The following is a 15,978-nucleotide window of genomic DNA, read 5'->3' as shown; positions in this document are numbered from 1 at the left end:
ATTGATGTGAACTGGACTTGAATCAGAATTAGAAGTTACTATATTAAAATGGAAATACTTGGATTACAAAAGGCCCTGAATCGAATCAAAGAATCAGAATGAGAATAGGGTTCATTGCATTTGTCGGTAAACATAATTCACAGGTGATTCAGTGCACCAACAATGGTGCACTGAATGATTCAACACAAACAACAAAAGATAAGATAAGATAGCCTTTAATGTTACAACGCAGTAGATACAGGGGGAAAGGACAGTAACTTATAGGAAGTTTAAAAAACACCCTCAATAGAAGAACTCTTATAAACAGATGCCAGGGCCAGGTATACGAACTGCAACGGGTCCATGGCTTTGAATATATGAGATATGAGATACGAGATAATAGATATGATATGTACACCACCAGAGTCCAATTACATCAGAGATCACATCCTCATCCTCTTCTTCGTCAGTGCAGCACTCTTCAGTGCTGTGACTCTCGGCTCTTGGCATCAAAGCTGTAAACAAATAACAGGACATTTAAGAAATGGCTAACTATTTCACATAAAACACTCATTAACTATTTTTTTTTTTTAACACAATGTGAGAGTTTCAATATAAATACCTGAAGTGCTGATAACTCTTGATCTTTGGAAGCCGTCTGAAGAAGTGGGATATTGAGGTGAGACTCAGGAGAGCTGTTTTCCACTACCTGATGACAAGGGCGACAATGTAAAAAAATGAGAACAGAAGAAACATATCTTAAGCAGAGAGCAGCACTGAAGTTTTGCCAGGCTAATGTTTACACATTACAGTAGTCAAATAATATAAACTAACCTCAGCGATGTCTTCCAAAGTGTCAACCCTGGTCTTCATGTATGCTCGCTTGATAATCTGATGATCTGTGCGTGGCCTGCAGCTTCTGATGTGTGGGAGAAGCTGTTTCCACAGTGATCTGAAGCTTGATGTACCAACTGCAGGCTCACCTGAAAAAACAGATGTTGCTTATGGTTAATTATACTCTAATCATTAAAACACGAAAATCACCAAAATAATGTTTTACACTTACCACGCTCCTTAGCAGACTTCACGTAGAGACAGGTCATGTCAGTCAGGGTGTCTTTGCCAATTCTGAAAAGGGGGATAAAAGGATTAGGGTTAACAGTAATATGGGAATAACACGCTTCACAGATAACAGTTCACATTGTGACGTTAACGGTGTGTTTAAGATGAAAAACGCGGAGATATTGGGACATCTGCCATCGGCTAGCGATGCTAGCTAGCTCACTTGAGATAACACGGCTCGTAAAAGCAAAACACTTGCAGAACAGCACACCAAAACATAAACATACACTCGAGTTTAAAACCGGCGCACATTAAAGTGATTAAAAGCGGGTGTTTTAGTCGCAAAGCTTACCTGGTTCAGCCGTCCTGTTGTCTCTCCCAACACCGTGCACAGAGAGACACACAGGAAGCTGATAATGGCCAGGCAAGCGCGTGATTGGTTCGAGTGACGCAGTGCGTAAGCCACGTGACCAGAAGTGGTATCGGGAGTTGTAGTTTTTTTCTCTTCCCTTGCCGAAAAATAACCCGATAACATAGCAAAGTTTAGCTTACAACTTAGCTCCGAATAGCTGCGTTTAGCTCCGGGCCTAACAGCCGGTTTAGCACCATAAAACAGACACAAAGCACGACCCACGGGTCAAGAAATACTACATAAGTATATAATTTGTACAGACAAAACGCCGAAAAATAACCCGATAACATAGCAAAGTTTAGCTTACAACTTAGCTCCGAATAGCTGCGTTTAGCTCCGGGCTGTGGGGGTAACAGCCGGTTTAGCAGCATAAAACAGACACAAAGCACGACCCACACAACCCACGGGCCAACCCACGCCGAAAAATAACCCGATAACATGGTGATAACAGCAAGTAGTCACATTAAGCCCGTATTGCAGAGTGCACTGAAGCAACATGTTAGCTTAGCATTAGCTCCACCGGAGCAGACAAGTAAGATTCTAAAGTGATCACGAGACCGCCTTAAAACACAGCGTTAAAGCAATAATTTAGTAGTAAAGTAAAAGTGTACCTGAGTAAACAGTTCCGTTGCAATGTAGTCCAGGAAATGTAAGCTCTGAAGACTGTGCTCTGCAGACGGTCTGGAGTAATGAGAGGAAAACACGGAGCACGCAGCTGTAGCCATGCGGATCACAGCTGATTGGTGGAAAATGTAAACAACACGTTGGCTAGAAAAAGGTGACGCCCCCCAGGAGAGCAGGAAAAAGACCCGAAAACTCCACATTTTTAACAGCTTAATGTATACGTTTAAGACAACCAATAGTGTTATCTGAAGCACACAGGGGCTTATTCATAACTTCAACTAGCACATTCTGCAAAAAAATGAAAATCACAAATTTGGGGGGAAAAAAAAGTAAAATGCTGTTTTTCTCAGTTTCACCGAGGCCGACATGGTCCGACAATTGCCGTGGCGAGTCACATATATCCATGGAAACAACACCCACCAGAGCAAAGGTTACATAGTGCACCTTTAAATTGTCGTGGGGTCTCCTTTAAGAAAAAGAAGCTCCCACTGTACAGTCTGAACTCTCTTGGCCACAATGAGATTTTGGTGTCAGAAGCTTTTAATTGCCCTGTAGCTTTCCCCAGATTGAGTCCGGCTGCAGCTCGCTGGAGCAGAAAGGCTCCTCGGTATCGGTAATGTGAGGTCCAAGAGGCTGGCCAATCGCAAATCCTGACCACAGCGAGCCCGGTCCCATCTGCAGGTGACGGGACAGTGACGGAGTGCGGCAGGAGGCGAGAGCACAGGGCACAGATGGGACACAGAGTGGATTTATTCAACCAACAAAGGTTATCGGTGGAATTCATAACGTATTTATGTTTAAAGTGACATCGCTTCAAGGTAAAGGGTAATAACAGTAACCGATTCAAGCATGTTTAGCAATGAAGGGTCCACATTTCTACTGGACAACCATCATTTTACGACAGTTTTTCCCCCCAACAGTAATAATTGACAATATACTATAATAAACACAATAAACTCTTAGTATGAGACAACGTTCTGACATAAACCATACAAATGTTGTTGCATTTCCACACCATCACATCTGCTATTGGCCATAAAAACACAATTAACCTCCGTGTGGATAACTGTTTCTGTGTTTATGCCTTCTGACGTCAAAGCACCGAAAAGCTACAGAGGTTTTAATTAGAAAAGTCAGATTTGAGATGGTGAGTTAAGAGGCTGTTCGGTTTTTGACGGGACTGGGCTGGCATCCGAGGAGGTGGAAAAGTAACCAAAATATGCACTATAATTGATCAAATCCTGGGTATTTATGTGAACTACTGCATGGTGGCGGCTTGCACAATGTTGTACGCTTATAATTCAAATACGTCGTCCTTTTTGCATGTAAACATTTGCACATTTAGACCGTTGCAGACATGTACAAACAAAAAACCATTGCTCAGTCCTCACTTGGTTGGCTACATTCAACATTTTCTCACACGCAGCATTGTCCTTCCACATTTTCAGTCTAACGTTCAGTCCCCTCACTTTTTTTTAAAGAAGACAAATGCAGACTGCACAGAAAGGCCTAGTCCGGCTCGGGAACTGAACCTTCTTTGAGGCTAGAATGTTTGCAACTCAGCTTCCTTGTCACCAGTCGTGTATTTATCACGTTGAACACAGGTCTTTTGTTTTCTGTTTAAATAAGAGCAACAATAAAACTGGTAATTTCTCAATAAAACAACAGTAAAAACTATAATTTCCCTAAGCTACAGTAAAATGGAGTAATAAACCATGAAGATGGCACTATGCATTCGAGACCGTGGCGTAGATAATATTTTAAACGTTGTCTACTATGCGACTTTTTAATATCACTACATACAATATTGCTCCATCTTTAATGTAGAGAGGGGCAGTTCATGTTATTGTTTTGGAAATAAAGTCAGCGTCTGTCTGAGAGTTTACGTTCAAGGCAGGGACATTAAGTCGAATGAGTGGGATTGTATAAACGAGGCGTAGAGGAAGATTAAAGAGGAGATTTATTGACATATTGCCTGAAGTTAGTTGGTGTGAGCTCGGGAGACGCAGAGGAAAGCGCTGGGTGTAGGCTTTGCTTGTGAAGGGAAAAACAGAATGTAAATGAAGATAAAGTACAAGGAACTTTTTGATAATTAGCTGCTAAGAAAAGCAGCCAGCCATATTGGATTTGGCGTCTCGCTCCTAAAATACATCAGTGACCTTTTGGAGTGAGAAGAGCCGTCATGGCTTAATCACAAAGATGGGTTTTAATGATGCCAATTTGACCCCCGCGTTCCACACCTGAGGCACCCTGCATCCAGCCTGCCATTTTAGAACACGTGTCAGAGATAAAGTGTATCATTTTATTCATTTTATTCATTTTATTCATTTTATTCATTTTATTCATTTTATTCATTTTATTCATTTTATTCATTTTATTCAATTTATTCATTTTATTTTATATTTTATTTTACATTTTATATTTGATTTATCTCATTCATTTTATTTTATCTATTCTATTTATTTATTTAATTTTAATTTTAATTTTAATTTTAATTTTAATTTTAATTTCTATTTCAATTTTAATTTAATTTTAATTTTGATTTAAATTTAATTTGAATTTAAATTTAAATTTAAATTTTAAATTTGAATTTTAAATTTTTATTTTATTTGTTTTATTTATTTTATTTATTTTATTCATTTTATTCATTTTATTCATTTATTTATTTTCATGGGCAGTACAGGTAACCGATGTCATGTACATCATGTTTCTAGCCACATTTAACCATCAAATTCGAACCACAAACATTATTTTAAATTGTCACATGCATCAACGGCTAACCTAATCCTCCAGTTTGGGGGACCGGCTGCTTTAAGGACTATTGCTTAAAGGCAATAAAGTATACGTTAATGAATTGAGTGCCGGAATATGCTTTTGACCACCAGCGGACCAAATTGAAAGCACTCCAGCACTTTGGGAACCACTGAGGCAGCAACATTGGCCCTTTGTGTGTTTTAAGCAGGAGACAAAGTTTGACCTTGACGTGATGCCAAAAGGACGGTGTAAGTGTGTGTTTTGTAAGTGCTGCCTGGTAATGTACAGTACTAGAGAAGGCCGACCAGTGACTCATTGTATAAATTATTATTTGATTACCGTATTTTCCGGACTATAAGTCGCACCAGCCAAAAAAGGCATAATAGAGAAGAAAAAAATGCAAGAGAGAAAATTATGCAAAAAGGTGCCACTTATAATTTGGTAAATACGGTAGTCGTCTCGTCGAAAGATTATGTTTTAATGGGCATTGAGGTCTCGTTAAACATTTTGAACCAGATAAAGGAAAAAATATTATGATTCAAGGCGTCTAATGTTTAGAATATTTCCAAATCAAGTCTATAACTTTTTACCCTTTTGAGTTAATAACACAGCGGATGTTTTTTAGCTTGTGATTTAGAGTCTTTTAAGATCATTTTTAGATTACAGTATTTTCCGGACTATCAATCGCACCGGATTATAACCCGCACCAGCCAAAAAATGCATAATAGAGAAGAAAAAAACATATATAAGTCGCACTGGAGTATGAAATGCGGTTGCAAGTGTGAAATAACAAATAATATCACATAAAGTCGCTCCGGAGTATAAGTATATAAGTATAAATGTAAGTATAAGTCGCACCCCGGCCAAAACTATGAAAAAAGGTGCGACTTGCGAAAATATGGTACAGTTTTGTGTGTGTAATTTTAATTAAATTTTCAACCGTGATTAGCATACAATCTATTTCATTAGCCCTCACTCATCCTTAAGTTGAATTTAATTAGATTATATTCTAAGCCTATCTTCTATTAAGGATTTGTATACAGATACACATTAAATCCCACAAAGGTTAAGCGCACCACATGTGGTATTATAGTTTAATAAAGCCTCGGTGTCAGCCAGCGCACGTCTGCTGAGCGTGCTGCGACTTTCACGTGACCTTTGGGGAATCAGACGGAGCGGGTTTATGAAGCGCCAATGCAATAAGAGCCACGTCGACCTTTGCTCCGTCCGTCACATCCACTCACATCGTCGGGTCGGGGAGATATTACCCCCGCTCACGGCGACAAACGCAGGTATCAATATTCAAAGTGACACGCCGATGGAAGATATATTTCATAAAGGAGAATATACACTACACACATATCAAATCGAAATCGTCCTACCCAGGTCGCCCTTGAAAGGGTTTTCTTACCTGGTTGAAGAAAGGTTAACAAACATATACATAATACATAAGTCCTACTGTGCATTGTGATGATAGAGTCAGGATTTGAACCAGTGACCCTAGAAGTCAAAGGTGAATCCACTGTACACTATCACCTATGGGAGAAGACTGATGGAGATGATGGCTTCAAGCTGGTTTCTCTGCTCACGAACTAATGTTAGCTGGAAAGAACATGGCATGCTGGGTAATAGACCCTGTGGTCAAGGGCATGTTTCAAGGAGGATTCAAACCTCGGTGTTCAGCAAGAAAGTTCAATGGCAAACGGCTCATTATGCCGAGGAAAAAACTCCCCATCGACCATTATGAGAGCTACGAAATAAATCGTTATCTTTTATTTATCTGCTCACGAAGTTGTATCAGCCGCGAAGGACACAGCGGGGCGTCTTCTGAGGAGAATGCTGTGAGAAATGTTGAGTTAAAAGAGTGAAATATGGACAAAAGATTTTATAAGGTTCAAACACTTTAAGGATGTTTTAAAAAATGTGAGTGAAGAAAACTGTCATTCAAAGTGTAAGTAAGGGACACTTTGGCCTCATCTATCGGTTGTACTGCAGAATAAAGCAGAATATAGAGCGAGAACGGTAAAATGAATGTTAAAAAACAACAAAACCCATTTTAATTACTCATTTTAATTAAAAACTAAAACTATAGGAGCTACACATGTGAAATGTTTATATCATAATCGTGGCATGAACATTATTTCTATCCATCTGGTTCAAGTTTGTTTCAAAGTGCTTCCAAACGCATTCTCACACGGGCAAAGCAGTGTCTTGCCCAAAGGCACAACGGCAATTACTTGCGGTCACTTGACATTCTTCATCTTTCTTGACATAATGTATAGCCTTGTCACATGGTGATGGTTCTGTAGCCACAGCTGGCCTGGGGCAGACGGACACAGAAGAGGCAACACTAAGAACCTGTCCACACCGAGTAAAAGTGTATGAAGTGTGGATCACACAAACCGGACGCATGAAATCAAACTGCCAACCTTTCCGTGCCATCGGTGGACAATCTGATACCTTTTATTTTAACATCCCCCATGACCTCTTCTGCTCGTTCCCTCACCATTAGCGGGTCCATTTGAATTCACGTATATCATATTTTGTGGCTGTTTATCTAAATTAAACAACTTTTATTTCCTGCAATAGAATGAGCTAATCCTTAACGTATCTGAGTGACCTATTTTCCTCTTTGAAGCTTTTTGGGCTGAAACCTCGCGCTCACACAGCACAGAGAGAGACAGCAGCAGCAGGAAGAGGAAGAGGAAGAGGAAGCGTCAAGGTCAGCCCTGAAAGCGGTGAACCATCTTTGACAATTTTTCATCCTTTTGTTTTTATGTACTTGATACCAAAAAGCAGCCCGAGCCTTTGGGGGACCCTGAGCAAAATGGAGCCCTCACCACTTCCCTGCCACTTTGGGTTAGTTGCTACGCAGCTGTAACTGTGTTTGTATTACCAACATCGAATACTGCGCTGGATAAGATCACTCGTAAGGGCTAAGAACACCAACAGGCAACAGAGTGCAGTGTTCCGACATCGGGTCCTCAACCAAAACTGTTTTCTGACTCATTTTGGTCTTATCCAAGTGCAATGCAATGTTTTTCAGAATTTGCCGCATCATTTTGAGCCTCTTGAGGGCGCTAAGGAGGCAGCTGCGTCGTCCTCTTACAGGGTGGGGACGGCCCTGCCAAAAAAACATTCTTGTTAAAAAGCCACGAAACAGGTTCTTTTGAAATGTCAGTGGGGCTCTACAAAAAATAATTTCTTGTATTTGAGAAATTCCAATTAAAACATGTTTCTGACTGGCATCATTCGGAGTTGGAGAGGCCAGCCCCAGGCACAGCTTCTTCACACAGTGGCAGTTCATCACCAACAACTGTGACGAAATAATCCAATTGATGCTATAAAGTACAAAACCTTACTCGTATTACAACCAATTAGCTTTAAAACAACAACAACAACAACAACAACAACAACAACAACAACAACAATTCTGTTACAAGACGTACCTGATTTTAATCTAGTCTAGTCAATATAAATGCTGTTTATGGTAAGAGCAGCTGAATATGAAAAAAGAGACCATAGTATATCATCCATTTAGCATTTAGTTGTGTAGTAACTAAAACAGAAGCGACTGGCAGGGTCACCTCTTTCTGTCCAATCAGGAACAACGACAGCGTGACACAATAAGTGCGTTCGGGATAAGCAAGACCAGCGCGGATCAAATCAATGTCGATCCACGTTGATCTGAACACGGCGCACCCTGGGTAGATTTGTGTCCGACTTTCCCCCCGACTTGCTCTAAGTTGAAGCTTGTGAGACTCGAGCAGACCCAAACCAGACCCTGTGATTGCTCTGATTTCTCTAATGAGCGACATGAGAAGGATTTTCTGGGCGATAGTTTGACAAGGCTTAAGCATTGAACAGTCTGAAACTACTCTCTGTTTTTTTTTCTTCAATTTGAGTTTCACCTCCTCCTTTCTCCGTGGCTCCTGACCTTCGATGCTCGTGATCAGTTTGTTGTCGTCGTCGAGTGCGTGCGCCAACGCGATTTCAACCATTTCTAAAGTCGCCTTTACAGCAGACCTTTAGCTCCGCCTCCTTTGCAGCCGCCAACTCTCGTCGCGACAGAGGTGCGACGTGCCCGTTCTCGGACGCTCGATTCCCAGTCACGGTGCGTTATCAAGAGTGAGAATGAAGCAAAGTAGGCGGGGATTAATCATCTGAAAGGATGTGACGGTTCAAACTAAAAACGGGGTCTTTGACAGATACAGGGCGTCACAGGTAGACGATTTTTTTTGACAAGCGGGTGTCGGTGCAGCCCCCAGCCACCCTTTGTCAGATCCGAGCCAGGATCTTACAAGTGGGTGATTAGCCGATGGCAGTTTTATGTTGATGGCGGAAAACACAAACTCCAGGTAGAAATATCTTGAAATTGTCTTGAAATCAAACCCAAGGCGAGAGTTGAGCCGATATGAACAAATCCCTTATGATGGGGACTTGTTCTCATTATTATTGACTTCCAGACTTTCCTACACACATACCAGCTTTCAACGATGTATTATCTTTAAATCTAGATGTGAGTAATGGCACAATGCATCTGAATTGTGTGTATCTCTATTATCTTTTCCTTACCCGCGTTGCGTAGTTTCCGGTTGCGGAGCACGGCCACGATCACCAGCAGATTGCCCAGGACATCGACCACAGTGGTGAAGATCAGGACGGCCGCCAGAGTGTACACAACCCAGACAGGACGCCCCATGGCCCGGGTCGCCTTGGGTTCATCGTCCAGGGAGTCCATGTCCAAGCCCTCCACGGCACCCCCCACAGGTCCTACTCAGAGGTTTTCTTACATCCCAAGTGTCCTTCAGCAAGATGTCCCGTATCGCGTTTCTTTCAAGCATAATAAGACATTTCTGCTGTTAGTCATTTTCATTTGAATATTAGCCGCCACTGGCACCGTCCAATGTCCACCATGATTGTAGTTCTTCTCGATCGTCACGTAATAGCCATGGGTTAGCTGGCTCGTCAAGCGTTAGAGAGAAAAAACACAATCGAAGTTCAGATGGAACAATTTCTTAAGCCCATAGTGAAGGACTTACTGGAGATTTAAACCTTTATTTTCCTGAGGAATCTTTCCAACGCTGAAAAAAGGTAGTGAAAGATCCAGATTTTCTTTAAAAGCAGGTTGGTTGGAACAATTAGAAAATGTGTCAAGTAAGTGTCTTCTTGTCATGTCTTTACTAATACCTCAGAAAAAACATTGCGAGTTGCGCTTTGATGAACAGTATTTCTCTGGTGTTTTTAACCTTGGCTAAAAATATCTAAAATGCATTCCTGGACTTCCACGTCTTCAGAAATGGTCGCCTTAAAATCAAAGAGGCTTTTCATGGTCCAACGTTTTAGACTCAGTCAAGTCCATTTCGTTTTTTAGATGAACATTACCTGCTTTGACTTTGTCTTATTTTCTATTTATAACTCATATGCTAACGCCCACATTTATGTTATTGTCAATGTCTCTTGAATTCACCATATTTTAAAATGTGTTTCAGTCCTCCCCAGATTCTTCCTCCGTCCGAGTGAATTGTTTTTTGATCAATTATTAATTCAAACAGTCTCTGCAAACTCATCTCCAAATATTTTCTACCACACCCCTTTTAATTTAGTCCCTCTTGGATCGCTCTACTGTCTCCTTACAGCATTTTAAATTTAGATAACCTACTTCTTCTCCACTGTATTGCTCTTGTCTTCATAGTTCTGCCTAAAATAAGCCTCTCACGTCTCAGACTTTTCCCCCTGGTGTCCTCCTTGGATCTTCCCCCTGCATTTTCTCCAATTCAGTCCAACACAGATGATTTGACAAGTTCTCATGCATCAACGTAATCTCCCCAAGACCGTCACTGGTGTTTCTTTTATGGTTTCAGTCTTGCCTTTCGCTTCTCCATGTCCAAGCCTTCGCTCGTCCAGCAGTCATTTTAGGTCAGGTGTCCTGTCTGCAGCTCCACATGTAATCTCTGGATCCTCTTGTACAGGCGACTCAAGAAGGTGTCCCCGCATGCTCTTATCCCGATCCTCGTTTATTCACTCCTCTCTCCTCTCCTCTCTCCTCTCGTCTCTCGTCTCTCGTCTCTCTCTTGCTCTGTGTCTGACTCCCTCACAGAGCCGGTCCCGCCCACTGGCCCACGTGCACTGCGCTGCGATGCGTGCAGCTCATTCATTCACACTGATGCTGTGTTTACAGCTCCTGCATGTGGGAGGATGTAAACACAGGGGGGTTTTGGTTATGATCAAGCGTCTGTGATGAGTAAAGTGGAGCACGTTAAGTCAAGACAGCATATGGATAAATATTGGTAAAACTTAATCATTCATATACATGCTTTTTCATATTGCTGTATTTAAGGAGATATATTGTGCTTTTTAAGGTTCTTGAACTAAAAAATATGACAACAGTAGATCGTGATTTTACATTTTTGTTCATCGGAAATTGCAATATTGATGTAAAATGGCTTTGTAATAGAAACAGATCCATTGATTTCCTGTTCAAAACTGCAGAACTCATAAGCTCTGCCTCGTCATAGTGACATTTCACAGGAATCTCTTAAAGTTCATTATACGTCATTAGGTTAATTTGGTTGGAATTTGGGCTTTTGAACATGGAGCGCCGCAATCACATGACGCACATTCACATCTCCGTAATAAGCTGCGAGCGTTTTTATTTTTGAAAAGTGGCCATGTGACATTTTAGAACACTTGGAGTCGTTCACATTTAGCATAATCCACTTTAAAGGTGGTTTTAAGATTTTCTGCTCGTCTCCATTGAGATGAATTGTTTTTCCTATGTTCCACAGTATGGCATTAAATGTATTTTCCTCCAGGGAGCCAAGCAGGAGGTTGAGTTACAGGTCAGATCTGTGGAGAGGCAACACAACGCACAGTAAAAATGTATGTGCTTCAAGGTATTTCTGAGTAACAAAAACACCCAGTGACATTTATGCTAAATATGATTAATGCCATGTGGCCAAGCAGGTGGTGAACCCGAAAAGTGACTTAGTGCATCTTTGGTCAATGACATAACAACAAGGTTTCTGCACAGGTGACTTTGAAATCCTGATTGATTCAACATCTGGAGGAGGTACACATGGGGCTGGGACGGCAGCACATGTACCAGGCTCAGTGTCGGCTGCAGCATCGTGAGTTCAAATCTCAGGCAATTTGCTGCATGTCCTTCCCTCTCTCAATCCCATTTCACGCTTGCCTGTCCTGTCTAATAAAGCCTTTGGGCACCAAATCCGTAAAAGAAACAGATATCCTGTAAAACCTCAAATCAACCAAAATACCACCACTGTTCTGTCTGTGTAAAAGTGTTTGAATGTCGGTTGGATGTTGTTTCATCTCATGTTGGATGTCGTTTTCATCGTACATCATCTACTTTATGCAGAAATTCCTGTCGTCTTGTTAAATGTCTTGTTATTACACTCAAGGCAAGGCAATAAATTATCTACTAAAACTACTGAGGTTGCAGCAGAAAACACATCTATATCTGTCTGCCCCTGGAGATCGACTGGCGGGATTTTTATCTTTTAGATTAGTATTTGCTTATTTAATTATTACACATTTTGTATGTGACTGGTGGTGCTTTACCATGGCTTGTTTAGTACTTTGGTCACCTGCCAAAAATCTGCTATAGAAATACTTGACTACGGAGACAATGATGAATGGATCAGCTTTTAATAAACCAAAGACATTGTTCTCGCAAATCCCGGAAGGAAAACGTGGAACAAATAAAAAAGTGTGCGCTACATAAAAATGTGACCCAGTTTTAGAAACATTACCTGTCGAACACAAGTGATGTCCCACTAGTGAGAGAATGTCCCACTAGTGAGAGAATGTCCCACTAGTGAGAGAATGTCCCACTAGTGAGAGGATGTCCCACTAGTGAGAGGATGTCCCACTAGTGAGAGGATGTCCCACTAGTGAGATGATGTCCCACTAGTGAGAGGATGTCCCACTAGTGAGAGGATGTCCCACTAGTGAGAGGATGTCCCACTAGTGAGAGGATGTCCCACTAGTGAGATGATGTCCCACTAGTGAGAGGATGTCCCACTAGTGAGAGGATGTCCCACTAGTGAGAGGATGTCCCACTAGTGAGATGATGTCCCACTAGTGAGATAATGTCCCACTAGTGAGAGAATGTCCCACTAGTGAGATGATGTCCCACTAGTGAGAGGATATCCCACTAGTGAGAGGATGTCCCACTAGTGAGAGGATATCCCACTAGTGAGAGGATGTCCCACTAGTGAGATGATGTCCCACTAGTGAGAGGATGTCCCACTAGTGAGAGGATGTCCCACTAGTGAGATGATGTCCCACTAGTGAGAGAATGTCCCACTAGTGAGAGAATGTCCCACTAGTGAGAGGATGTCCCACTAGTGAGAGAATGTCCCACTAGTGAGAGGATGTCCCACTAGTGAGAGGATGTCCCACTAGTGAGATGATGTCCCACTAGTGAGAGGATGTCCCACTAGTGAGAGAATGTCCCACTAGTGAGAGGATATCCCACTAGTGAGAGGATGTCCCACTAGTGAGAGAATGTCCCACTAGTGAGAGGATGTCCCACTAGTGAGAGGATGTCCCACTAGTGAGAGGATGTCCCACTAGTGAGATGATGTCCCACTAGTGAGAGGATGTCCCACTAGTGAGAGAATGTCCCACTAGTGAGAGGATGTCCCACTAGTGAGAGAATGTCCCACTAGTGAGATGATGTCCCACTAGTGAGAGGATGTCCCACTAGTGAGATGATGTCCCACTAGTGAGAGAATGTCCCACTAGTGAGAGAATGTCCCACTAGTGAGATGATGTCCCACTAGTGAGAGAATGTCCCACTAGTGAGAGGATGTCCCACTAGTGAGAGAATGTCCCACTAATGAGAGGATGTCCCACTAGTGAGAGGATGTCCCACTAGTGAGAGAATGTCCCACTAGTGAGAGGATGTCCCACTAGTGAGAGAATGTCCCACTAGTGAGAGGATGTCCCACTAGTGAGAGGATGTCCCACTAGTGAGAGAATGTCCCACTAGTGAGAGGATGTCCCACTAGTGAGAGAATGTCCCACTAGTGAGAGGATGTCCCACTAGTGAGAGGATGTCCCACTAGTGAGATGATGTCCCACTAGTGAGAGGATGTCCCGCTAGTGAGAGGATGTCCCGCTAGTGAGAGAATGTCCCACTAGTGAGAGGATGTCCCACTAGTGAGATGATGTTCCGCTAGTGAGAGAATGTCCCACTAGTGAGAGGATGTCCCACTAGTGAGATGATGTCCCACTAGTGAGAGAATGTCCCACTAGTGAGAGAATGTCCCACTAGTGAGATGATGTCCCACTAGTGAGAGAATGTCCCACTAGTGAGAGAATGTCCCACTAGTGAGAGGATGTCCCACTAGTGAGATGATGTCCCACTAGTGAGAGGATGTCCCACTAGTGAGATGATGTCCCACTAGTGAGAGGATGTCCCACTAGTGAGAGGATGTCCCACTAGTGAGAGAATGTCCCACTAGTGAGAGCATGTCCCACTAGTGAGATGATGTCCCACTAGTGAGATGATGTCCCACTAGTGAGAGGATGTCCCACTAGTGAGAGGATGTCCCACTAGTGAGAGGATGTCCCACTAGTGAGAGAATGTCCCACTAGTGAGCAATTGGATTGGATTCAGGTGATATTACAACTGTGTAATCTGTGTAATCCCTCATTCCTGTTCCATTGTAGAAATAATTCAAACGGTATCATCTGGACTGTTTTTTAATTCATTCTCAATCTGCGAATCGAGTCTGGGAACCCTTATATCTATATAAATCTATCTACATCCATGGCTATCTACATCCTATTGTAACCCGACTTTCGAACCCTCCTCACTGAGTACCTGATTAGCATCAGAATTCCCCGGGCGTCTCCCGCTCCAGGGTTTCAAGACACTATTATATACAACCTGATGGCTGAATCTTAAACCCCCATTTCGGTTTAAATGTCCCCCCAACATTGATATGCTCTGAGAAAGCTTCCAGCTCCTGTTTCCTGATTGTCACAAATGTGTCATCCACATAGCGATAGCAAAGACTTGGAGCAGTGCCCGAAAAGGAGGTCAATGCCGTCTTCTCAAAATGCTCCATGTACAGGTTGGCCACTATGGGAGGGACGGGAGAGCCCATTGCACAGCCGTGAATCTGTCTGTGAAAAGGGCACGGTTTTCCCTTTTTTATGTGGACATGTTATTCTCGCTCTTGTTCGGGCTGACGTTTTATGGTGGTGAACTTCTGGCATCCACGACATCAGCGTTTGGAGGTAAGTGGAAAGGATGTTTCTTAAAAGCTCTTGGAAAATACAGCCACATCAGACTTGTAAATGAGGGTCAATAAGAGGTTTAGACAGTTTTAGAGGATCAAGGTCCACACAGGGAGTTTATATGGAAGGAAGCTGCCAAAAAGTTCAATGTAAGCAGTCCTGTAGCTAATTAAATACATTACATTTATTGAGTATGAAGTAGAAGGTGCAGTAACATAAAAGTATTCGTTACTAACAGTGCTAGGCAAATACTGGCAATCCAATCTAACTTTATTTGTAGAGCACTTTAAGAACAACAATGTCGACCAAAATGAGCATAAGACAATGTAAAACAACAGAACAATAAACACACATTTAAAAACGAGTCAACATGTCACACTGTGTTAAAAAGCCAAAGAGAAAAGGTGCTTTTTAAAGATCTAAGCTCAGAAAACGACTCAATTTGCTTATCGTGCACAAGGAGCTCATTCCAGAGTTACTTGAATAAATAAAACATTATGTCCCACAATGCCAATTTAAATGACTTTGGCTAAGAAACTGTGCTAAGCTAATTAAGCTAATTTACTACAAACACTTTCCGAGTGTAAAGTACATGTCTAAAGATGCCTGCTCGAGGGCACAGAACCGCGACCCTTTAGCTCACCAAGGTAAACTCACACACTTGGGTTCTGAGCAGGTTCATAAGCAAGTCATTTCCAGTCGCTCACTTCTCCCCGTGCCCCTGTCCCATCCTCATAGCCTTCGCCCCCACGGCTCCTTCTATGAGCGCCGAGCCCCTGGAGGTGTTATTACGGTCTGTTTTTCGCCGGTAGCTGTGCCCTGCCTCTGAACATTCGTCTAACTCACGGTTGTCCTGGGACTCGTCAATAAAACAG

The 15,978-nt window shown here is 42.2% G+C and overlaps 1 protein-coding gene across 1 annotated transcript in view; it reads right to left on the bottom strand.

The window, feature by feature from the left end:
* mtnr1ba (melatonin receptor type 1Ba) overlaps positions 1-9,569 on the bottom strand; it is a 32,571-nt gene extending 23,002 nt beyond the window's left edge. Inside the window, exon 1 of the mRNA XM_072457009.1 lies at positions 9,407-9,569. Coding sequence (XP_072313110.1) covers positions 9,407-9,533 — 127 coding nt within the window. The 5' untranslated portion in view covers positions 9,534-9,569. The remainder of the gene's footprint in view (positions 1-9,406) is intronic.
* Positions 9,570-15,978: the final 6,409 nt, after the last annotated feature.

This window comes from Eucyclogobius newberryi, unplaced genomic scaffold (assembly GCF_026437365.1).
Source record: "Eucyclogobius newberryi isolate DKJ021-1_F unplaced genomic scaffold, fEucNew1.0.hap1 SCAF_10, whole genome shotgun sequence".
In the NCBI taxonomy this organism is placed as follows: domain Eukaryota; kingdom Metazoa; phylum Chordata; class Actinopteri; order Gobiiformes; family Gobiidae; genus Eucyclogobius; species Eucyclogobius newberryi.
This window is presented reverse-complemented; position numbering and strand designations above follow the sequence as displayed.